The sequence below is a fragment of the Pagrus pagrus genome (assembly GCF_965226575.1).
Source record: "Pagrus pagrus genome assembly, chromosome: 4".
NCBI classification, from domain to species: Eukaryota; Metazoa; Chordata; class Actinopteri; order Spariformes; family Sparidae; genus Pagrus; species Pagrus pagrus.
In genome coordinates this window covers 29180612-29206631 of record NC_140188.1, presented here as the reverse complement: position 1 = coordinate 29206631, position 26020 = coordinate 29180612, and the positions used below count along the sequence as shown (strand labels likewise).

The 26020-nt window shown below is 39.9% G+C and overlaps 2 protein-coding genes across 2 annotated transcripts in view; both read left to right on the top strand.

Annotated features, from left to right (window-relative positions):
• lrrc75a (leucine rich repeat containing 75A) overlaps positions 1-10508 on the top strand; it is a 55963-nt gene extending 45455 nt beyond the window's left edge. The window contains exons 4-5 of the mRNA XM_084350925.1: positions 856-1129; positions 3321-10508. Of these exons, the coding sequence (XP_084207051.1) occupies positions 856-1129; positions 3321-3926 (880 nt within the window). The 3' untranslated portion in view covers positions 3927-10508. The remainder of the gene's footprint in view (positions 1-855; positions 1130-3320) is intronic.
• Positions 10509-15604: 5096 nt separating this feature from the next.
• On the top strand, positions 15605-24954 carry crk (v-crk avian sarcoma virus CT10 oncogene homolog). Its single transcript, XM_084350582.1, has 3 exons — positions 15605-16153; positions 16912-17501; positions 21519-24954. The coding sequence occupies exons 1-3, from the start codon at positions 15934-15936 to the stop codon at positions 21654-21656; spliced, it is 948 nt and encodes a 315-aa protein (XP_084206708.1). The 5' UTR covers positions 15605-15933; the 3' UTR covers positions 21657-24954.
• The last annotated feature ends 1066 nt before the right edge of the window (positions 24955-26020 follow it).

Below are 26020 nucleotides of genomic sequence, written 5' to 3'. Positions count from 1 at the left end.
AGTTGAGATGTTACTGTGTAATAAATGTGCTCCAAACACAGGTCATAATGTGCTGTGACTCTTCTCTACATGAACTCATTTATAACTGGGTTTACCAGACATGTGAACTTAAGTCACTGTTTTGATAACTTCCAGCCTGTATGACAGAAAATAAATGAAAGACTCAACTTGGTCGTGGAAGTTTCAGACTCATGACTTGACTTGACTTGAGACATGATGACTTGAATGATTTGTCTGTGTTCATATTATGTGTTCAGTTTACCCAGTATGCAAACACACACTGGTAATGTTGTGATTGGTTGACCAGCAGAGTTTGGTGTTGAAGTCTGGCTGTGTCGGGTGTGAAGCCGATTTCACAAACGTTATGTGGAGGGAATATTATATTATATTACAGTCAGCTACCTATTGTTTAATGCACTGCATGCTGGTTTCTTCGCAGCGCATGAATTACAACCAACAGAACGCAAACATGGGAATGGAAACATTACCATGTTGTCTTGTTGCCTTTGAAGAGTGTAAAGTTGCAAAGTGTTCTGTGATTAGTGGAGGTGGCTAATGATGCAAAATGTGTGATGTTTTTGTATATAATTATTATTACATGCATCTACTGGTAGGGAATGAAAGCAACCACTAAAAAGGTACAGAGCAATAAAGCAAAACTCAAAAAATGAAATTAGGACAGTATGGTCTTGGCATTTTACATCAATAGATGAACAGTACATCAAATTATGCAAACATTGGAAAAAATAATTATGAATAAATACATACACAAAATATTAGCTACAAACTAACAGTCTTGCTGCTGGCCCTAAAAATCTGATTGGTTCTAATATTTGCTCATGTGTCCATCTCCAGTTTAAAGGCGGTGCTGTCGGCCCCTCTGTCCAGCGGGGCATTGGATCTGTCCGGTATCCCTCTGACGGCTCGGGACATGGAGCGCCTGTGTGCACACCTACAGCGTCATGCCTCCATCGTGGTCAGCTTGGAGCTGGGCTTCACCGAGCTGACAGACGAGGCGTTTCTCCTGCTGCTGCCCACACTGGCCTGCCTGCCACACCTGGAGACCCTGGCGCTAAATGGAAACAGGCTGACCAGAACTATTCTGAAGGAGCTGACTGACGCCCTGAAAGTAAGGAAGTCACCTATCTATTTAAGTTTGTTTTTTGTATAATTACAATATAGTATAGTCTTAGTGTTAGTATAATTCCTGTCAAAGAGTAAATTGCTTTCTGTTGCAAAGAATGTTGTCATCAGTCTATATTTGTCTTTACTGAAGGACAACTATGGCTTTGACTCTTGCCACCACCTGTCTTTGGTATAAACCACAGAGTTTTTATCAACATATAATGTACCAAAAAATTCAAATTTGGCAAAAGAGAAGACCCCAGGGTGGTGCTGACGTTGGTGGTGGTTAAATGGTTCCTGGTACAAAGGACAAACAGGAACTAAACTCAGGAACTGAAATAGGAACTACACATCACTCTTTGTGCAGGTGTGTTTCGACCACATCTGAGGAACCATGGAAATATGGCTCATCAGTCTGATCATGGATTAAAAATTACAGTGATGTCTGCGACACAACACAGATGATCGCTGCACAGTCTTTGTTTAACCAATTGAAAACATCCAGCATTGCAAGATTCACCCCAGTAGTTCCAGTTCTGTCAAAAAACGTTTTGCAACACATCCTCAAACCTAAACGACTGAATGGGTCAATTGCCAGTCACTCCCAAAACCACATATATCACGTTCCCAAAGCAACATGACCTTTGCAGCATACCAGCGACAGGTATACCAGGCCTTCGTTGTATACTTGCTGTTTGGTTAGGTTTAGGCAATACAACTTTGTTGTTAGGTTTAGGAACTAAAGCTACTGGGTGAGGTTTAGGCACTTAACCTGTTGAGCCCAAACGGAGCCCAATTTTTAAATTTTAAACGGCACAGATTCTGATTCACTTTATTGGCATAAAAGTTGGCACAGGTAATGTTAAGATGTTTTGCTGTGGTTTGCTAAAATTCTAATTTAAAAGAAATCTTTCATGCTGTGTGCCAGCTTTATTTACCTGGACCCAATGACATATATACTTATACATCTGAGCAAATATTTCCCTTGATTATTCAAATAGACCTTGTAGTTGCAGAGATACACTGATTATCGAGCAAAGATACAAATTAATTGCTGGTTCTTAACAGGTTTTAAACTACTTGGTCAGGTTTAGGAACTACAACTAATTTGTTAGGTTCAGGCACTAAAACTACTTAGGTTTAGGCATTATAACTACTTGGTTAGGTTTAGGAAAATATCATCGTTTGGCTTTAAATAACTACATTACTTACGTAACTTCAGTTACAAATGTACCTATGAATCTAACTGCAGTTATTTTTTGTACGTGACATAACTTAACTGTCAGTAAGTTAAAATAATTAACTGTTGACTTCTGGTCTCGCACTAGACACAAACAGCGGTCTCTTGGGTGAAAGTCCTGTGCTTGTTTGACCTGACCATCTGGTCCTGACCTCCACTGCTTTCACAGTCATGGTAATTTTTTCTGATGACAATGGGCTGCTTTTTTGGCATGTGGGACTAGACGTGCTGCTAGTTTAGTTGCTGCTGAAGGGAATACATGTAGTTCCAGATTCTCTGGCCAAAATGCAGCTTAAGTTTCTGAGTTTCACAAAATTTTCTCAGTTGCCTGGGAAAGTTCCTGCAGCGGAAACACCCCTAAAAATATAAGATATTTAAAAGCATTGTCTTTGGCACCACTTGGTGGTATTACCAAGAATGGCACTGTAGCAGACAACAATGCTAGCCACAATTTAACAAAATAACAATTTTAAAATCTACATATTATAACTTCAACTATTGAGACTATCATTTCCTCATGATTTCCTGCCCTTTAAGTATTTTTTGCCTTTATTCATTTTAGACTTGACGGTAGAGAGAAAGCAGAAGGAAACTGGCGGTGAGATGGGAGAGGAATGCAAAGACCCCTAGACCACAGTGACTTTCAGTTTGCTTGGAGGAGTTTTGTATTTTCTAGTTATTTAACTGCAGTCTGAGCTGTATTGAAACCAGCATCTAGCAGCCATCAGAACAAGTGGCTGAAACATTCACCTGTGTTTGGTACTAGGAGGCAGAAACCCAGAGGACTTTAGCTCCATTTGTTGGGAATGAGAAAAACCTCCTTTGGCAATACAAGTGTGTGTAAAGGCTGGTAGATGTGGACAGTTTACAGTGATCTCATTTGTTTGCAGTAATTTACTTAAACTTACTAAGTATTAATGTTTTAATAGCTGTATGTTGATATTTTTTACCCTAGGATCCAGGCAGCTTCCCTAGTGTGACATGGATTGACCTGGGCAACAACGTGGACATCTTCTCCCTGCCGCAGCCCTTCCTGGTCAGCCTGAGGAAGCGCTGTCCCAAGCAGGGAAACCTGCCCACCATCCTGGAGTTCGGAGAGAGTCAGGCCAGCGACCCCCCCGAGAGGCTGAGAATGCTCGGGGAAGAGGAGGAGACGGACGACACCAACCGGACAGAGAGCATGGGCGAGCTCCGGTCGGAGGTGGAGGAGGAGCTGGACGGAGAGATAGAGATAGAGGAGATGATGGAGGAGCTGCTGGACTTTGATCGGGAGGTGCAAGGGATCGAGGACGAGGACGAGAGCATGTGGACACTAGAGCAGCAGAGGAAGGTGGGGGGGAGGAGGGGGAGGAAGGGGGAGGAAGGGAGGGACAAGGAGGTGCAGAGGAAAGAGCAGCAGCAGGGGAGGAGGGCAATGGTGGTGGAGGACGAGGACGACACACAGAGCCACTCCTCCCACCTGTCCTGCTCCAGCCAGTCGCAACACTCCTCCGTTGAGCCAATGAAAGCGGAGGAAGATGACTTAGACGACGTGACTGACCAATCAGATCACTTGACCTGATGCCGCTCCCTGCTCTGCTTATGTTTCCCCTCCTGTGTCAAGTCCTGTGCAGAAGGAGGCGAGAGAAGACTTTGTGTCCTGCGGAGCTGACTGAGCGCGCTCAAGGTCAGACAGGCTGCAGTGTTGGAGGGATGTAATCCATATGAACATGCCATCCCATACTCCCTCCACTGATCTGATGTGTGAGCCACCACCACAGTGCTCAGAGTCCCAGCTCAACCCAGGTGACTCTTGATGACTGTAACATGAGAAGACAACACCCCAACAGGACGTGTGTGTGTGTTATCATAACTGTCTGTTGTTTAAAGTATGAATAGATTAAGGATGCTAACGCGTAGAAAAGACTGATTAATTATGTCACCTGAGGCTTTTATGTATAGGAATGTTAATCTTTATTCAGGTCCTTTCCTCCTGGTAACCCTGCTAATACCTCCATGTGCCTGTGATATGTCCAGTTACTGGTTAGAAGTGTGCGTCGAGAGATGAAAAGAGACCAGGAAACATGAAAACAAGAGATACACAAACTTGACGGGGCTCTTAAACCTTTGTGAAAAAAGTTTTGGCCTAAAATTTGAAGTGAAAATGTATAAACTGTTTCCCTCCCATGTACATCAGTGGTTAGCCAGATGGATTGGCAGATAGGAATCAGGAGTCAAGCCTACGGCTTCGTGGAAATCAGTTGCCTCTTACGAAATGAACAGATGCAGCATGCTTTAGTGCACCGAAGATGAAATTAGTCAGCTGAAACCAAAAGAAATAAACAACTGATGAAGATGAGCCTGATGATCACGAGGAAATCAGTGGATCAGAGGAGTGAAAACAGTCAAAAGTGTCCAGTTTGGAGACATTTGGTGTCCATGTAAAGTGGATAGATTTCGTGGTGTCAAGTTGAAATATTTAGTAGCCGTTTTCTTCCTAGTGCAGGTCACGTTCCACTTCACGGTTCTTTACACCATAGTGTGCGTCACGAGCTCACAACGTTTATACATAGGCCGCAGCTGTTATCACACTCACATCCGTCGGGTTACGACAAATTATATCCTTATGCAGTATGTAGCTCTCACCCCGGCCTGTGCTTTCCATTCATACGTCACTCATAGTCACAAGCTGTATTTTTGGATGTACAGTATATACAGTATATATTGTTAATGTGCAGGGGCGATGATGTTAAGATTGTAGAATAGCTATTTAAAGAGGAAAACCACTCAATTTAAGGATTCATGTATGTTATTTATGTGGTCTGGGTAGTTGAAGCAATATAGTACATGACTAGTGCTTAGAAGCTGGCGATAAAAAGATGACGCAGAATCTTAATTTGTGATATATTGTAAAAGGCTCAGAGATGAAAGGTTTAATTGACATAGAAAGGAGAACTTTGTTATCCAGTATTAATTTGTATAGAGAAAAGACTCATACTAAAGCAGGTGAAAATGAATAAATGCATATATTTATTATTTTCCCCTGACAGCTGCCCCAGGCGCCAATAAATTCACCTCTGGAGCGGTTCGCTTGTGTGGCATCAAAAGTGAAGGGCTTTAATGACATGCTAATGCTCACAGCTGCAACACCTCATCAGGAGAAGTTTATATAGACTAGTCTATATGAAGACAGGTCCAGGTTATTAATACTGATCAGATCTTTTCTTAAATCGCTCCTTTCCACACGTTTACCTACTTGTTCATTCTGCAAATGTTAGACGTGAAGATATTTCTTTCTTTGTGTAAAAAAACATATCCCTTTGTTTCAGTGATGTACAGTAGGTGTCTATTTGCATATAAAGCGGAGATCACAAGACGTATGTCGAGACGCATTCAATGCCAGGTGTGAATTGACGAGCTCGAAGCAGTCCACTTATAATTGGATCTCACAGGACGGATGGTAAAACCAAGTGTGAACAACCTCTCGCTATGTCAGTACGCACCTGTTGGGCTATTATATGATATTTAATCTTTTTATATAGCCTATTTATCTATCTCCGCCCTAACATTGGTCAATGTGTTTTCAGAGACCCCACAAAGCTCAGATTATAACTCAAACCCTAAATCCACCAATGGACTGTGCGTAGGTTTATTTTACTCATGTCTTTCTGCTGGCAGAATACAGCCCTCTGAAAGGATTTGCATGAGACTTTGTGGAAAGGTCCATGAGTGAACGTGGTGAGAATCCAAAATGTTGAAGTTAAATACCTTGACAGTTGTATAACATTGGCAGAGGTACGCAGTGTACTGAATGACAGCCAGTTCCTCAAAGTATCACGGCTGGGCTATTTCCTCTCATAGGACAAAGATTTTAATAAAGCCACTTTCCGATAATCAATGAATAATCCATAGAAAATCAAATTAAATACCTGAAAAGGAGAATTTTAAGACAAAGATCTGATCGTCATAAATACCTTGGTTCTCTGACTCACAGGTAAGGTATGTTGTTGTTGAAATAAACGGATGCCATTTATAATTAGCTGCTGAGCCACTTAACCAAAGGCAAGCAACCATAGCATATGCAATTTTGCATAAATTAAAAGGGCGATATATAAGAATTTTAGTTATAAAACATTCAAAAACTAAGTAAGATTATCAACAGAATATGAATAATAAGCAGTTGTGGTGCATTATGATGTCTGTGTATTGCGTTGCAGAGATACAAGTGCCTATAAAAAGTATTCAACCGCTTGGATGTTTTTCCCTTTTACTGCTTTTTTAAATGGAATCGTTGTCAATATCATTTGGCCTTTTTGACAAGAATTTATACAAAAAAACATCTTTAAAGTCAAAGTGAAAACAGATTTCTACAAAGTAATGTCAATTGTATATATAATGTAAAATAAAATAAATACCCCCTTTAAAGACACCTGTGTCTGAAGGTCCAGTCACTGGTTAATCAGTATTCCTGGCTACAAATATACCATGAAGACGAAAGCACACTCCAAACAACACTGTGAAAAGGTTATTGAAAAGGTCACTGAACACCCCCCAGAGTTCAGTTAAATCCATCATTAAGAAATGGAACGAATATGGCACATGCAAATTGCAGTGTCCAGATGTGCAACCCTGACTGAGACCACACAGACTCAGTGCTGTGATTGCAGCCAAAGGTGCATCTACTAAAAACTGACTTGAAAGGGGTGAATAGTTATGCAATGACTTATTTTACATTATATATTTTAATTAATTGACATTACTTAAAAGAAATATGTTTTCACTTTGACATTAAAGAGGGGTTTTTTTTTGTTAATTCTTGTCAAAAAAGCCAAATTATATTGACCATGATTCCATTTATAAAAGCAATCAAAGGGGAAAACGTCCAAGTTGTATACTTTTTATAGGCACTCTATCTACTGAGGTTAGCATGCTAACCAACTAGCCCTGGCCCACAATCGCTGGGACACTAAGCCACTCAAACTGGGATAGCTTCCAATCTGAACTGCTACCTGCACGGCTAACTGAGGTAACTAGCTAAGGGCAGCTACAGTTAGCAGTTAGCAGCAGCTTCCCCCTATTTGTTTGGAGTATGAACTTGACAGGTAGCCTATTCTTATATATTGTACCCTGTTTTGTAATATGTTTTTGCATAATCATGTAATGACAATGAAAATAATTTTCCTTGCTGCCCTGAAAAACCCTGCAAGTCCACTAAAAGACAGAGTTGATCATATATATGCTACCTGAAAGCTCTCTACACAGCAAACACTTCCCTTTCACTTCATTAACACAAACTAGCCTGCAGACATTCAGTGGTATTACACTTGAAACTACTAACAAAGAGAAACCTCCCTTTAAGCTACCTTTACTATGAACTATTAGGGTACATTCAGGGTTCATTCAAATTGGTGGTGAGGCAAAACGCCCACACTACATTACAATCCACTGTGGTTTCAATCATTCAAGCTGCAAGTCAGATCTCCAGCTTATGTGATTGGCCACCGCAACGTGACATTGGCCAGCTTCGTTTTTTTTTTTCCAGCCCCCCCGTGGCCAGCACCGCCACAGCCAAAACGGACTAGCCTCGTGAAAATGAATGGGAAAACCTGCATTTTCGCCGCACCGCCTGATGTGATCTGAATCCAGCCTTACTCCATTGTCCCTGCAAAATCAATTGTACAAACAGCTCAGTAAAATGAACCCTTTAATGAAAGGCAGACAGCGAGGTGACATGAGAGGTTGTGATGCTGAAGAGTTAGTGGGCAGTTCAGCTGAGTGCATCATAACTGTCAGCATCGTCACATATACAGTAAACGAGACAGAGGAAGATTGTCCTTGAAAGCCACAGTCGTTTTCAGATATTGAAGCCATTGTGTGGATGAAGGATTGATGGTCATAGAGTGAGTTCAAATTGTCACGTGAATATTTGGATACTATCAATCATTACCAGTGTGGATCGCTGGCTTTATGCAGTCAGTGGCTGGACCTGACGCACTGCATGTGTGTGGAAGCTTATTCTCTATTCTCAGGTTTTCTGTGGATTTCTGTTATTGTAAAAGGACTCAGAGGGAGAGAGTTGGACAGTGGAGATCAGAGTTATGTGTTAGATGTTTGTCAAATGCCGGAGCCGTGCACTTGTCGGCTTTTATGTTAAGGTCACTGTGAATCAAAGCAGAGTTCACAAGTGTAATTAGACACATGCACCAACATACATAGCTGTGGCCTTTTAATTTGAAACCTTTTATCCATCAACAGCCACATTTGATAGGAGAGATTCTGTGCAGTTTGATCTAAAACTGATTGCCTTTTGGAGGTCATTAACCTCATTTTTCATCTGATTCCACACAAGAATGCAAGAAAATGATTTCTAAAATTGTTTCAAAGGTTGCCTACTAGGACTGAATGATATGAATAACAATCATATTGCAGTTATTTTGACAGATACTGCAATTGCGATATGAGTCCCGATTTTAGTGGGAATGGTAATTCTTGCATTTAATTTTCTCTGGAAAAGAAATTTATATATAATGATGTGATTTATGCTGGGTTCTGTACCAAACAAGCATGTTCCCTTATGTCTGGTGAATGTGATTTGTTGACTGAGGTTTCTCTGTAGCACCGCAATGCTTAATTTATGATGGTGTATTGTGGCACATTCTACCTTATATCAAAAAATTGCAGTTGCTGCAATGTGAACTTGAACTTGTGAACTTGCACTCTGCTGCATTGCGATTTTACTTAAATTTTGTTTACTTGTTCAGCCCTATTGTCTACCTTAAGAAGAATAAAGTGTTTGCAACAATGAATAACTTGTATTTAATTTACTGCACGTAAAATGCTTTAAAAAAATAAAATAAAAAAATAAAATTTATATACTCACTATCTACTCTCATAGTCTACAAAACATTTCTGGAGCTTCACAGCAAGACAGCGTTCTCCTGAACTTTAAAAAAAACAACCACAAAAACTCAGAAAGCCTGAATTGATTTGAAAAAGAAGATTCAGGAAACTTTAGTGTCTATCACATAGTGACAGAAAATTACCTTTACTTAGGGCTTGAACAACACTAAAGAAACATTCACACCCATGAGACTCACATTAAATCACACAACAAAAAATCAGTGTGCAAAGCTACATTAACAGTAGTGTCTATTCGATAAAAGACAAGAAAAGCCTCAAACACACAGGAGCGCCCCCCCCCTGAATTATTTATTTACACCCTATTTTAAGACAAAATCTTTACCGTTGTCGCTAAGATAAAAATGTTAGAGATCTAGATTCTGATGGAGCTGTATGGAGCCATTTTAATTCTATTTTTTCTGTGATTTTTCTTTTTTTTTCCGTTTTAAAAATACCCCATCTACTTCAGTTGTTTCAGTACTGTTTTGCTGTGAAGCTCAAAAAATGTTTTGGGAAATATTATACTTCTTTACTCCTTTAATATAAAGATTCATAAAGATTTTGCAAATTAGCTTCAGTCCCTCTGTTTTTGTATTGGTATCAGCTGCAAATATTGATCAAAATATTGTCCCATATGGCTCAGCCTTACTTCATACACTACTTATCCATGTTAATAGTCTAATTCTTATTGTAGCCACATGTCCATTGTTCAGTGGTTTGAGGTCTTTGTGCGTCTGTTTCACCTTTGGCTCTTTGTACAGTGGTGAGGCTCAATGACTGAGGACTGTCTCTGCCTGTCATTACAGGCACAATGACTCATCCTTTCATATGTCAGAGTACAACATGAGATGATTGTTGTGTTTACCCAGGACTCAGAGAGCGGGAGGGGCTATGATTGCTTTAATTGACCAGACAATGTGAAGATGCTGTATTTGTCTTGCTCAAGGACTCTGCTGATGTACTGTCAAATGTAAAAAGAAACACGGTAATGTGAATCTTAAGAAAGGAGTGTTTGTTGCCTTGGATCTTTTTCTCTGTCTTTCTTCTGTATGTATTTCTCAATCTCCAGTATACCTCTCTATACCATATCTTCTTCTTGCACCTTTCCTCAAATCTACCATGGATCTTTTATTTTTTATGCCACTTAATCGAGGTGATCCATTGAAAAGAATGCTCTGTGCATTCATTTACAGATAAGGTTTGTTAAATGTATAATTTTCTGTTACACCATGGATCCCAATAAATTCTATGATAACAACACAAATCCTTTCTTTTCTTACTTTGTGTTTGAATATATTGACTGCGTGGGGCCTGTTTTCACAGCTAAAGTTTGGATTGTAGGCGTCAGCAACATCCAGTGTGGGGGCCCGAGAGCAGCAGAGACTACAGAGCTCGCTGTGGAGGTGCACCCGTCAGTATTCACCCGCTCAGGTAGGTGGTAGCTGAAAAGTGACACGAGTTTTACTTATTGTCATTCAGGAAGTAATTTAAAATTGACTTGTGTGTGCATCCTTTTTGGAAAATGTGTTATTTGATTTTTATCTGATTTCAAGTTCAAGTTCAAACATATTTTTGCCTCAAAGGTGATTTTGTTGAGCAGCATAAAGTGCAACATTAAAAACAAAGAAAAAACATATGCTCATGACTATTACCATATAGGGGCCATACCCCTCAGTAATTATGTGACCAGCATTATGTGTCATTTACAGTGGGGATGCTGTGGACATGTCTGCTCCCACCACGTTTTAAGTAAACCATGTTTAAAGCAACATTAGGTAGAAATTGGAATTATATGCAATTTTGCGCCCCCCACAGTTTCTGAGTGCAACACTGCTGTCATTGCTACAGATCTCCGGTCTGTAACAATTTTTCAGATGTAACGTAGGTGCTGACTACAAACAAATCTCATGACATTATAACAATGCTGTCTTGAAAACGTATCTTGAAGTAAACATGTATGTAGCGTTGTGATCCTACCCTCTCACTGAAGTTACAAAGTGCAGAAACAACCTCTTACTCTTTCAGTTAAACCAACCAGATTTTTCATTGATTAATTCAACCCACCAATCATGTCTTGCCAGTAGGTTGTAGCTGTATGAAATGCTTTATGCCTTGCTGCTTGGTTCAGTGTAAACGAACAAGGGTGGCGTAAAGAGCCTTCTTTGTTATATTGCAGAGTCTCTGTGTGAAAAAGGCTTGTGTGAAGCATTACTTAACTAACAGCTTAACTAGCTTGTGGAGCCAACTACAAATAACCTGACTACACAGAAATCACATTAACAGATGGATCAAATACACCCAACACACGTGCTTACATCAACCAATGTTTAATAGTCCTGTGCTTAGCCATGCTATGTCATGCTGTCTGCTATCTAGGCCCCGTTCAACATTACCAGTCTTTGTAGAAAAAGGCGCTGGCGGTTCCTTAGCTGCAGGAGTAATCCCAATGTTGGGTCTGATGGACCTGCAGCTGGCAGATCGCAGCAGCTGTTGATCCCAGGGTGATCCCGGAGAAGAGCTGGGAGCTGAGGGCAAGCCCGCCCAGTGGGAAAAGAGAGCTCAGAGGGCAGGCAACCCGGCGGGAGAAGAGGAAGAAGCTAGAGTTTTGACTACCCGGTCAGTGGGGGTCTGTCACCCTGACCAACAGAAGCTCAAAATGGGCAGTCTTTTCACCTGTGAGAAGACTGGAGAATTCTGGGGAACTGAGTTCAGTTCAGAGTCCATTTTGAAACACACAAGGAACAACTTCATCTGTGGATCCCAACAAACTCAATCTCAAGGGTATCAGGCACAATAATAACAATATCAACAACAATAATAATAATAAGAAGAAGAAGAAGAAGAAGAAGACAATATGTTGCTTGGCTGTTGCCACCTGCTAGTCAAGATTCAATTTGCCAAGCTTCCACAACATCATAATTGGAGCAGTTTACACTTTAATGTAAAACAAGACATTGCACTTCACATCCGCAAGTACAGCTTTGACTACTCCGAACCAGGACTTGCGGAGCAAGTGCACAAGTGTAGAATAAGTAGATTGCTTCACATTTCCATAGTGTATGTGTAGAACAAGTAGAGCAACTGTCCGTATGTTGGGAGGTTGTCTGTTTGATTTCTGGGCCCTGCAGCGAAATTTCTTATTGCAGATTTTGCCATAAAGACACCTTTTATCCTCTACGATATGTAAATAAGAGCCTATGGTCATTTTGTCAAATTTCTCCATTTGAAGTACCAGTAATAGTACCCTATTGCGTTTATGTGACAATTTAATCATCTTCAAATAGCCATCATCATGGCCACCTAGTTGTCTTCATCACTCGATTGTGACACTCTAATATAAGGACATGCCTGTCAATAGACGAGTGAATCTTCACTGGCCTCACAATCTGATCATGATTCACTTGTCAGTCATTCAAATGCATGATTCTTGATGCATCTCCATCTATGGCATCCTCAGTTTTCTATCTTGCTGCACTGAGCTACTTTTACCATTTTAAATTCTCCTTTTAATTTAGAAAGTTCTTTCAATAATCAAACTACAACAGTCTACAATATAACACTTAACATTAAAGTATTCGGCATCGAAAACTAAGAGCAGTTTTATTAAACATATGGTACAATTATCCACTCTGGCCTCATTCTCCCCATTAGATTGCTTTAAATCACAAATGTTGAAGATCACTTTAAAAAATGAGCCCTTGTGTACCCACCACTTTTGAGCACAAAGTGAAGCCCTTGATGACCAGCATAACACTCCAAAATTAAAATACAGCAACAAAATTGTCCAGCGACACTGGCTTATTAGAATCAGCAAGAGCATCAAACAGACAAACAAGCACAACCCAGCATAGCTTTACAATCAAAGTACATCAGCAAAACTTTTCCAGTGGCAACAACATAATCAAAAATCTGCATAAATCATCCTACAAGTTGGCCAACATGCTAATGCCAATTCTAGACTTCCAGGATCAATATTTAGGAATACTGCATGCTTATCCAAACTGCCATACATTTTTTTTCAGATAGCACTGAGGGGGTTCTCAGCAACCTAATGTGTGAGACTGGCAAAAACCACCATGCTGGAGTGTTACAACATAGGGAAAAGAGGGGTACCACTCTTTACATAGGCACCCATTATTGAGGGTTATAATGTGTATATAACTAATGGTTTAATCAGTGGTTTTACAACCCATTGGTAAGAAACCTTCTGTAAGGTAGTGATAAATCTTATTAGCTGTTGAATAATTGATCAAATAAAACATCCAGTCTAGTTGGTAAACCATTAACAAATGGTAATAAACTATAAAGTCTGCTTATATGCAAGCATTAAAATGGGCCAAGAGTTTCCCACTTTCTAATATGCCAAGAACAGACGCTTTGTTTGTTGAGGCATCAGTAAAAGTTATCTGCAATCATTCAAGGCTGCATGTTGTTAGTAAGTCAATACATTTCTCTTTTTTAGAAGATCAGAGATCAAACAGTCCTTTGGATGAGCTCATGGTTATTAAAGAAACCATAACAGACAAAGCAAGTGTGAATGCAGAGGAGGATAAACACCAGCCGCAACATAGCAACCCAAGGGTTGTTTTTATTACGATATGTCTCTTTAAATCAAATTAAATCATTGATGAACCATTAAAAATTCATAAGTCACGATTTATAAATCTTTTATGAATGGTGCCTGTTGAGCTGAATCTCAGAAATGGGTCTCAACTACACTTCCCAGAGTGCACCAGCAGCAGCAAACTGGCTGCTGGTTATCTGATCAGTCATTATCACTGATTTGGGGCACCTGTGAAGATATGGAGGATCTCAGTCAGTCAGATGAACAAACTTTAGAGAGAAGAAGCTCCAAGTCCCTCAAAGGTTCAGTCCAAAGACGCCAATGGTCGGTGAAATGTTTTATTTACTTGCATGGTGTTTGAAATGCTGCTAATATGTTCAAGTTTATGTTTAACTGCTGTGTAAATTGGGTAAGGAACACATTGCAGCATTGACTTCCCTGATTTTGTGTTAAATGAGTTTGTGCTAGAATAATATTTCATTTTGAGTTTGGGAAATTCTAAGTATAAGAAAAAAAGGATAATACAAAGTTAAAAATGTTAAAATTCTGTTAAATGTTAAAACTACTAAAAATTGGGGAAATTTGATTTTTCTTTATTGCATTTAAAAGGCTCAAGTGGTTATTTAAAATGTTTAATTAAATGTTTGGATTCATTTGAAATGTTTAATTGAATGTTTGAATTCATTTAAAATTCATTAAAAACATTTAATTAAAATGTTTAATTAAAATGTTTGATTAAAATGTTAACTTTTGTTTCTGTCTTTAAAGGTTTACAACCTAACCTAATTTTCTGAATGGACCAACCAACTGACGAAGCCAAAAGGAAAATAAAAGTGATTGAGTCAGAAATTTGAGTTGTCCCTGTGTCCTTTGGAAGTTGAACAAAATGAGAGGACTTGACAGTGCCTTATTGTAAAGCGAGAGAGGCATATGCAGGCTAATTGTGGCATGAGCTATATTTGAACTGTCTGTTGGTTTTAGTTCAGTGAAATAATGCCCTGGTTTCTGTCTGTATGTAGAATAATTATAATAACAATAATAATAATAATAATAATAATAACTATAATAATAATGTACATTTTCATTAAAAAAGAGGTAAATCTTAAGGTTAATTTAATGTGGACACATTTTCTTTTTTTTTGCTTTATTTTCAGTAATACACATTCACACAGAATATATACATATATGTTCCAGACATATATGGCACATTTTCTGATGGTGGAAATCAAACCTCAACAGTTATGACTATTAATATTGAAATAATAAAGGATTTTTACAAGTATTTGGCTGACATCTAGTGGCCAATGCTACAAATTGCAACACCGGGATAATATAGGGTTAAATGTGTTATGAGAGTTTCTAAATGCTTGTGGGAGCTAAACATGAAATGAGTGTTTCTACAGTGTTCTTGCAGCATTGCACTGCAGAATAATACTTGGACAAGCTGTGAGTTTCACAACAAGCCACCAACATGAAGGACGGGGCCGTCAAGTTAAACAGAGTTGAACCGGAAAAGGAGTGTACTCACTTAATCTCCAAAATAAAAGCTTACCGCGTTGTCATTTTTGAAAAAGAAAATATATACCTAAGTGTTACATGGTAAACGACGGCAAGTTTGTAGGTGGCTTCCCAAATGTCATCGCTATATTTGGCTTAGTTTTTCGGACAATAATACGCTAAGATAGTTAGCAGTACAAAATTTACCGGAAGTTTAACGTTACTATTTTAGATTGTGACTAACTTGGCAGTGTTGCGTCTGGCGCACATAATTACTACGTCACATCCGGTGAGTGGGGTCTTTTTTTGTTTTCCCGTATCCGCCATTTCAGTTTTTGAAGTTAGTTGTCATCAGTCGCTGGATTGTAGCTGGAATTCTGTCTCTAAAGCGCACTATATGATAATTAAGGCTTAATTCCGGCCATAAACCAAACAAGAATCCTTTTTAATTCGTAGTTGTGGTTGTATATCGGCGAATTGATGTCCTAACGGTCGGCTGCGGATGTCGCCTGTTTACTAAACGTGCTCTAGGCGCTAAAGTTTTTGTATGAGTTGAAGGCTTCTCTAGTGGATAACGGGAGGGAGAGAAGGGAAGGCCCGGTGAAGCCTCGGCTTTGGAGTGGTTATCATGGCCGGAAATTTTGACGCAGAGGACCGTGGCAGCTGGTACTGGCGTCGGTTGAGCAGGCAGGAGGCTGTGTCTCTGTTGCAGGGGCAGAGGCACGGCGTGTTTCTGGTCCGGGACTCCATCACCAGCCCCGGCGACTACGTGCTCTCGGTATCAGAGAACTCCAAAGTCTCGCATTACATAATTAACAGCATCAGCAACAACCGACAATCCGGTCCAGGTAAGATAACGGAGGGGTTTGGGGAGGGGGGGTGGGGGGCTCGGCATATGGAGATGCTGATGTGACCATTCTTGCATGACTTGCACCAAAGGAGATGCGCAATAGTGCCTGTAGCACTCTCTAATATGGTGAAAACGACAGGCCAGACGCATTAAAATATGTGTCAGGTGAATGTTGACTTGTTAAAAAGCAAACATACCTCTGGCCGTGGGTGCAGACCCTAACCGAGAGCTCAGACAGACAGCCCACTAGCTATGAGACAACACATTGTTTGAGTAAATCGTAGAGAATGAAGCACGTTTCTGTCACTAAAATACACCGTGGTGGGCGGTGTGAGTTTCCAAATTGCAGACTGTATTAATGCAAGTTCTGGCCAGCGGCTCCATTCAAGCCGGCCTAATGTATCAGCTGACCCTGGCAGAGTTGTAAATGATCAAAAGTCCATCATATAACCAGGTTTCAGTATACACTTATCAGACCTTGCTCCATGCCTCTGCTGGGGTTGTCCTGTGTATGAACTGCAGGTGAATATTTGTTGTAATTCCTTATGCCTTTGCAAAACTACACAGATTAAACACAAAACAAGTATAAAAGGGTAAACAAATGTAAATTAAGGAAATAAAATCCTTCCTGTTTATTCTGGAAATCACCTCCGCCATGCTTGCTTACACAAATAGACCGGCTTTAGATTTGACAGATTTGACAGTGCCAGAGCAGATTGTCTGACTTCCTCTTCCATCCTCCCTCATTTTCACCAGGTTTGGCCCTTCCAAGGTTCCGCATTGGTGACCAGGAGTTCGATGCTCTCCCTGCTTTGCTAGAGTTCTACAAAATCCACTACTTGGACACCACCACCTTAATAGAACCCATCAACAAGTCCAAACACACGTCCTTCATCAGCATTGGCCCAGGCGGAGGCCCTCCACCACGCCTCGAAGACGAGTACGTCCGAGCACTTTTCGATTTTCCTGGCAATGATGAGGAGGATCTCCCGTTTAGGAAGGGCGACATTCTCCGAGTTCTAGAGAAACCAGAGGAGCAGTGGTGGAATGCCCAGAACTCTGAAGGCCGGGCGGGGATGATCCCTGTACCGTACGTAGAGAAGTACCGACCAGCATCTCCCAGTTCGGTGGCCGGGGCTGGAGTGCCTGGGGGGCCAGTGGGAGGAGTGGGGATGCTAGGGAACTCTGACAGCTCTGCAGCCCAGTCTGGCGCGCCACTGCTGGGAGACCCCAGCCAGTACGCCCAACCCACCCCCCTTCCAAATCTCCAAAACGGACCTGTCTATGCCAGGGCCATACAGAAGAGGGTGCCCAATGCCTACGACAAGACTGCCCTGGCCTTAGAGGTAAATATGGACATGTGTGTAGTAGTTTTTCTTGACATACGCTGGGGGAGAGGAGACAGGAAAGGAGGATGTAGGACCAGCCCTTTGAGCTTCTCAGGACTGAGCTCACATGCTTTTGCTTTCTTCCCCACTGTGTTTACAATCAATTCATCCATGTTTGTTTAGCAGGGTGAAGAGGAATCAAAGTCAGAATGTGCTCAGCCTGTTCACTGTGTAAATTTCCAGATAATCTAGTCATTTTGTATCTCTTCTGCAGGGATCAGTGCAGTGACATTACCCATTTCTCTACATTAAGTCTGACTGTAAAGTTTATTAACTCACTGGCTTCAGCTTTTTGGACTAAACTTGCATTTGAGTGAGGGGCATTTCGATTTTAACCCAACACGGTATCCCAGTATGACTACTGCCATTAGGCTCTGCTCCCTGCTCATGGTGGCTGTGCTGTTAAACTGTCCGGAAGCAAGAGCGGGGCTCCCACGGAGCAGGTCGTTGGGGGAAGGAAATAGTTTGTGTTTGGGAACAGGACCATTTCCTCTGGTCTCTGTGAAGTCAGGAGTCAAGCTGAGCCAGGAGTGAGGCGTGGAGGCAGGCTAGACGAAGTACTCTCTTGTCTGTCCTGCCATGCTAACACTAAGGACACTGATACAGAGCCATCCCTTGATTCTTCAAATGTGTACCCTTTATTTGCTTTTTTTTCTGCTGCTGCTGGTTGGCTAGAAACACTATGGTTTGCTCAGTTACGTATGACAGGTATATCCTTTGTGTGACTTGGTTTCTGCCACTCCCACCTGCTGTAAACTTTTTCTGGCTTTGACCTCTGCAAGGCTACATGGTTTCTCCACTCTAGTTGGCTAGAAGTGACTCAGCAAGGCAGCACTGCAAAGTTAATAATTGGCTCACATTTCCTCATCTAGTTGTCTTCAAGAAACTCATAGATTGTGAAGATCACTCTTTATCTTAAGTAAATGAAACTTAAAATCACGTGTAAGGCTGCAACCCTCAAGTACTTTCCTTATTGATTAAACTGCTAATTATTTTCATGATAAATTGTTTTGTCTATAATGACAAAAAACAATTGTATGAAATGCTCATCAAAGCCAAAAGTGGAGTCTTCACGTGGCTGCTTTTGTCCAGCCAACAGTCCAAAACCCAAAGACTCTTCATACGTTATCATAAATGTCAAAGAAAAGCAGCAAATCCTCACATTAAAGCAGCTGGAACCAGCAAATGTTTGACATTTTTCTTGACAAATGTCTGAAACGATTAATTGATTGTCAAAGTAGTTGATAGACTAATTTTCACTAATTCAACCAATTAAGTAATTGACTAAATAGAGTTTAATTATATATTTTTTACTACCCTGACAGTGTTTTAAAAACATTCTCAGGTCCATAACACTGGATCCCTGTTTGTACGTGTTTATATGTATTATTGTTGTTGGTTGTTCTCTAAATTATTAGATGAAGAGCCATTTCAGCATCCAAAAAATTGTGGCAGTGGTTACAGGCGGTTCTAAACTTGGGCGTAAACTCTAATTTCAGACATTGAATATGTGAGTCCATGCATATAGTTGGTAAAGGCAAAAGCATTGGACATACTAACATGAATACCTGTGCTACCATAATCAGTCAACTTCAATATAGTCCAGGAACAGAGCAGCAAATCCTCACATTGTAGAAGCTGGAAAGAGTTTTTGTTTGGTATATTTGCTTGATAATGGCTGAAATATTAATTACAGAGTACTTGCAGATGAATCTATTATCAATGATATTGATTAATCCTTTCTGCTGTAGCATAAAGACCAGCTCAGTGAGTTTTCTACTGTTCAGTTTAATAGAAACATTGTCAAAGAGAATGTACTTCAACTGTGTGGTGATCTTTAGGCCATTGCTTACAGTGGTGCGTTATATTGCTCATATTGGTGTTTGTGGTATTTTGTCTCCCCACACTGGAATATTGTGAGCCATAAAAAGAGCACCTTATAGTCTTTTGCAAACGACTGTGACCAGTGTGTGTCAAGTGGCTGTGGCTGGTTACATAGTGATACAGTCTGCATGCTTTTCACTTTTCAGACAGTTCACTACCTTTTATTTAAAAAAAAATCCTAAACATAACCTTTGAATGTCTTGAGTGGATCATAAGGACTGACACTCGCCAATCAATGCTTTTTTTTGTTGTTGTTTTTAATGCATTGGTACTTGCAGTGTAAAGCCTTATCTATAACTATTTCTTGATCATTGTATAGTATATTGTTTAGGTATACCCCTCAGTTTATCTGTGAGCTACAAAACACACAAACAAATATCTGCCAGCAGTTCCAAGTAATGATGTAGACAAGCCACAGCAAGGCATGCAAGCAGAGTCACTTTGAGTTGATACTTTTCCAAGTAATTTTTCAGGCAAAGATGCCAAACATTCCCTGATTTCAGATTTCTTAAATGTGAAGATTTGTTGCTTTTTGACTTTTGTGTTGAGCTGCAGTGATTAGTTAATTAATTTGTTAGTCGATTGAAAGAAAATTCATGGAAATTTATAATTAATTCTAAGTGAAATAATTGGACTGTTGGTTGGAAAAAAAGAAGCAATTTGTAGAAATCACTTTGGGCTTCGGGGAATTATGATGAGCATTTTTCACAATTTTGTAACATTTTATAGGCTAAATGATTAATCGATAATGAAAATTATTATTGTTAGTTGCAGCCCTAGTTATGCAATAGCAGACTAAATAAATATATGGGTTTTTGGACTTGGCTGGACATCAAGATTAATACAAATTTTGCACACAAAAAAAACAAACGCTTCAGGCCATCTTCTGGTTTCCTTAAACACAGCCAATTGATCTTCCATGTGGCTCATGGATCACTATAAATAGTAAGTATACAAATCCACTCATCATTTTAGAAAACCTTATTAGTCCTTGTGGATGCAGTTATTTGTACAGAGAAATGTACATGTAAAACATACAATATTGCAACCAACTTTTACAATTATTCTCGTGCACATACAATTTTTCATCTTAAGCCCTTAATGGCTTAAAAAGGTTCGACTTAAAATTTCACAATGCAAACTACAATATTCTACTCTTTCAATGTCATTTATCAAACTATTTTTATAAACATAGTATATAAAATATCCAAACTCATACCTTTGATTTAAACAGAGTCATCCTGTAAGAACATTGCCAATTTATCTCAAAATTCTTTTTTTTTTTTTTTTTTTGATAACGAGAGTAATCTAATGGAAGGAAATTTGAAGACGTCACCTTTTGCATTTTATAGAAGAAATGATTATATCGGAAAAACTGCAGATAATGACATAAAAAACTATTATTAGTTGCAGCCAAAGACATGATACAAAACAACTACTATTAGTTACTCTGCTAATAATAAATACTATAGAAACCTGTGAAGGAAAAGGCAGAGCCATTAATCTGTGGAACATACAGAATTGCTTTGCTCAATTTCTTTTAAGTGTGCAGCTGCATTAGGTTGGAGAAAGAATCTTCGTTATTAAAGGTCTTGCATCAGGGACAGATAAAACTTGTTTGAGACAACTGTCATCATGCAAATGCTGCCGGGTACACATTAACGTAAGGAGGATGGTTGTAACTGCTAACAAGTTATCAGACTGATACTATCAGCCCACACAGCTTTAACCCCTGACTGTTCAGTTGTCACCCATGTAAACTTGAACTTTGGAACTGTCTGTTAGTCAGTGTTAGCAGTGTTTGCTCAGGTTCATGGACTGGAACAGCCACTCCTCTCCCTATCCAGGTCAACTGTAAAAGTAGGACGGCAAATGACTTTAATTGAGTAATCCATGAATCGTTTCGTCTACAAGATGTCAGAAAATAGTTGAAAATTGCCTGGTTCTTATTTCCAGAACCCAAGGTCCCATCTTCAGATTGTTCCACTGAACAGTCCTTAAAGAAAATTTTGTTTGAAATGATGATAATATTAAATTGTTATTTCTTCGGTTACACAATGACTCTCTTTTGTCTCCCCCTTCCTTCCCCAGGTGGGCGACATGGTGAAGGTGACCAAAATAAACGTAAATGGCCAGTGGGAGGGCGAATGTAAAGGCAAGCGTGGTCACTTTCCCTTCACACATGTCAAACTGCTGGACCAGCACAACGCCGAGGACGAACTCAGCTGAGAGCGGACAGCCGGCCCACAACCTGAACACTAGTATTAGACCCTTCCCTTTCTTCATTTCAACAGTCAGCCGCTGCCCCTCCCTCACGTCTGCTCCAGCTTTTACCTGCACCAAGTACAGTTTCAGAGAATCACTGAGAACCTCTCTTGTAAGACACACACCCTCTGTGTCCACACCTCTGAATAATCATGTCCGCCCTATTTCACCTTCCACTCTGACTGACTTCAAAGGGTCACATACTCATATACAGTGGAGCTGTAAACTGAATCTGTTGTTCCACGGAAGTGGCAACACCCTGCAGATCCTCCCCTCGTCACGTCCCTGCCATGGACAAGTTATCAACACTCACTCCTAAGGAGACTCCTCGCCACAGAGCTCAACCACTTCCTCTTCCTGTGTTGGAGCCAGTAGATACTGCTCAGCGCTGTCATTTTTCATCCTCGCCCTCATCTGTCACCATGGTTACAGTGCTGTAGGATTCCTTATGCTGCATTCATGTCCGATGGGAATACAGTAACAAGGAGGAGTAACAACACAGTTTTCATGTGTTTTCTCTTTTTTAAAGCTGTGAAGGTGCCATTTTTTACGATCTTTGTTTAAAGGTGCAATAATAGAATTTAAGGTTAAAACAATCAAAAATGTAACTAGACTTATCAACAGTGTGTGAAGAAAAAACAGCTTCTATGTAATGTTATATACTAGCTGTGTAAACAACACCAACACGCCCCCATGGCTCCCCCAAACTCCCAGCACAGAACACTAGCTGGTAACTGACCAGCTAACAGCAAATGCAGTAACTTCATATTTGGCAAACAAACATGAGAATCGTATCGATTTTGTCATTACCTCGGCAAGACACCAATAAGCATATTTACCAACCATTCTTTGTATTCTGATCTGTTTGTTTCACACTTCCAGTGCAGACGTGTGCAAAGTAATGAGTTTGGAAAAAATCAAAGTTGCATTATCAGCCTCACAGACGATAGTTGTTCTCTCAAACCTTGCCATGGCAGGATTGAGAGAACAACTATTAGCATTATTTCTTTTCTGCATTTGCCCCCATTTTTCCAGACTTGTATCTTCTTGGTGTGTATGTCTTCATTCAGGAAATTAAAGACATACAGGTCATGACTAATATTTGATTTTAAAATACTGTTGAAGGGAACTGTAGGAGTTTACACCTAACATTTACATCTCCAAACCTTGACTGAACAAAGTTCTCTAGCAGTGTTTACTGCCTACTGAAGTGGTGGTCTTTTGAAGGCTAAAAGTATGCATCTACTATTGTTCCTATTGGACATGAATGCAGCATCATTTTAGGGTCACCCAGACTGAGAGGCGAGAGGAACGAGGCTCAAATACAACTGCAGCATTTTATCACTGAATTAAATGAAAGCACCGTGTCAACTGGATGTGTACTGTTCCCCCTCAAGGAGCAGACCAAAGACCAGTCTAGCACCCACCCCCATACCAAATATCAAGTGGAGAAAACAAAACTGAGTCAAGACCAGCAGCTAGGAGCGACTTCATGTAGTTATAGCCGTAGAGCAGGCCCCAACGGTGAATCTAAAACACTTAGAGACTAATGTTGAGTGGGGAGATAAAGGCAACACTACATTCAACCTCTCCTCACCTCAGCCCCATCCACCCATCTACTACGACCAAGTACCACCAAGTAGTCTTTTGTAAGAAACAAAAGAACATATTGTTATGAAATGATGTACTATGTGATTGATTATCATTACATGCTAAAATATTGTTTTTTGTTATCTCTGTAGTTTTCATCATAGCTAATTTTGTCTGGGAGGAAACATTTCAGTGTACACTTTTACTGCTGCATGGGAGGAGGCGATGGGTCACTGGTGCAAAGTAGAAACTGACTCCAGAGGGCCACATCTGTTTGCCTCCAGCCCTCACAAGGCCGCATCTCATTCTGCGTCTGATGTACATGTATGAAGCCTAACAGAGTGAATGTAGGCTGTCCACCATGTTAGTTAGTAATGTCTTCTCATGTTAGTGCTCCGCATTCATTTCACTCATTATACGTTAGCAAAACAGACTGCTCTGTGTTTACATCTTGTCAAATGTGTCCCAAGAAAAGAGGAAGTGGTATTATTGGTACCGGCCCTTTGTTTTTAACATTTCAATAATCTCATTGCCACCTTGCACCCCTTCGTTCTTTTAATCCTCCGGTTAATCAGCCTGCCTTTCCTTTGTGCTTCCTCTCTTAAGCCTCTGCCATTCTTTTATTTAAAGCCTTGACCATTTATGATGCACAAGCCAACATGGACTTTTTATGTTACTGTTTTTTCTCTACCTTCTGCCAAAAGATCAGGAAATAATAACAGCAAATTATGTTGTAGTCTTGATTGCCCTCCCCCCAAGAGGTTGTTTTCTGTTGAGATTGAATCAATCTATTTGTTGACACCTGACAATCATCACCATTGTGTATCATAATGCAAACTGGTTTGAATTGAAGCAGGCTGGGTGTGTAGTTTAGATCTTTACCAGAGTAAACCTGAGCTGTGAGAACTCGCTGTCTCTTCCTCTCAGATGTCCTGGTTCAATATTTCTGGCTAGCACACTATGTCACCTTTAGGTGGCACTAAAACAGCATTCCGAGAGATGGTCTCCTTCTGGAAAGCACATTCTGCCAGTGCTTGTGAATTTAAAGGAGATGAAATTTGATTTTTCACAGAATGCACTTACTGCTTTTACACTGAGTCTGCATTGATAAATGTGCTCCTTTTTAGGTTTTTTTAATTATCCTTGATATTAATTTCCATGACTTAATAGCTTTGCCTGTCAAGCTCTGCCCTGCTTTCATATATCATTTTCAAGTTGGCCATTTTCCAAACCCAAGAGAAGATAACTATTAAAAAAATATTGGGTTGACTTCTGAGAAAAACCTGGTCTAGGAAAGTAAGGAAAGTGACATTTTTGTTAACTGCCAGCTTTTGACAGTCCATTTTTATGTGTTCTTATGATCAAATCAAGTTTCTTTGTCATTCACACTGCGCATGACAGGTGCTTAGCTACATAAATCATTATTTTATAAATTGTGTTGCCAATGAAACCACCAAGAAGTATTTTTTTAGTCACCCTGCATGAAGTCATTCATTTCCTTTCAGAAAAAGGAAGCGGTGGCGAAATGCCAGTAGAAATTGTGTTAATATCAAAATGTGCCATTTTATTATAACACTATATTCTTTCAAGACAATTGAATTATCTTTTTATTTTCTGTAGCATGTAATGTGTTAATATACTAGCAAATAAACTCAAACTCATGACAAAATTATTCTTTATCTTGTTTTTTAAGAACAATGAGCATCTTACGTGCGGCTCTGTCAGGAAAGCCTTACTCAGTATTTCATAACTAGTTACTAAAAAAGTATTGTGAAGTCCGACAAAGATTTTAATGCTCGCTGCTTTAACGGCACAATTCTTGAATAAAACCCCATTTTCATTCATGCTGCACAAGGTTGCCTAGCTACAGAAACGATATACATCCATACTACAATGAGGAATTGTTAGTAATACTGAAATTGGGTAACTTGTGTGTACAGTTGACATGTGTCCAAACAAGTTTGAACAGTATGTGCATCAGCCCAAAACCACTAATGTGGACCCCCTTTTACATAACACATTTAGTGCAGTTAGCAAAAAAACCTGCTGTGAAACATGAAGTGGTCAAGTGCTCTTCCTGCTCTATTGCCACTGGCCATCAACAGATATTTCAGATTTTTCTAACAGCATCGTTTGACACAGAAGCACGAACATGACTTAATTATACAGTAAGTATACATTAATATAGGAATTAAAATGATTTTAAAATGACACAGGTCCTGACCATGGAAATGACTTGGCTTTTTGTGTATTCTTAATTTTAACTTAATGGTTTGAGGCTATTAATTGGCAATGAAGGCTTTTAACATATCTATTTTTGTCGATCTCCTTGGCATTACTTAACTGTTCTATGACTAGTAGAGATGTTTTCGTTGAGAAATTGAAATTGAAATTGTATCTCGACGTAAGGGCACTCGAAAAGTCATTGTAAGGGTACTTTAATAACATATATTGAGAAGGTAATTGTAGGAATGCTGTTTAGGACCTCCAAATGATGTCCAGATTAGTATTTTCCTGAATGTACAGTTTGTGGAGCTGTGATCTGTTGTCCCCACTATGTGCTGTTCTAGCATAATGATTTCCCATCGAAACGTTAAGATACCCTATGCAAAAAGTCTAGTCTCCCAAATCCCAAAACATTTCCTCACAAGCCATGCAGATGCGCCAGGATCTCAGGTATCCATCCCTGAAACATCAACCGGCACTGTAATAATGTAATAATGTAATAAAGGAGGTGA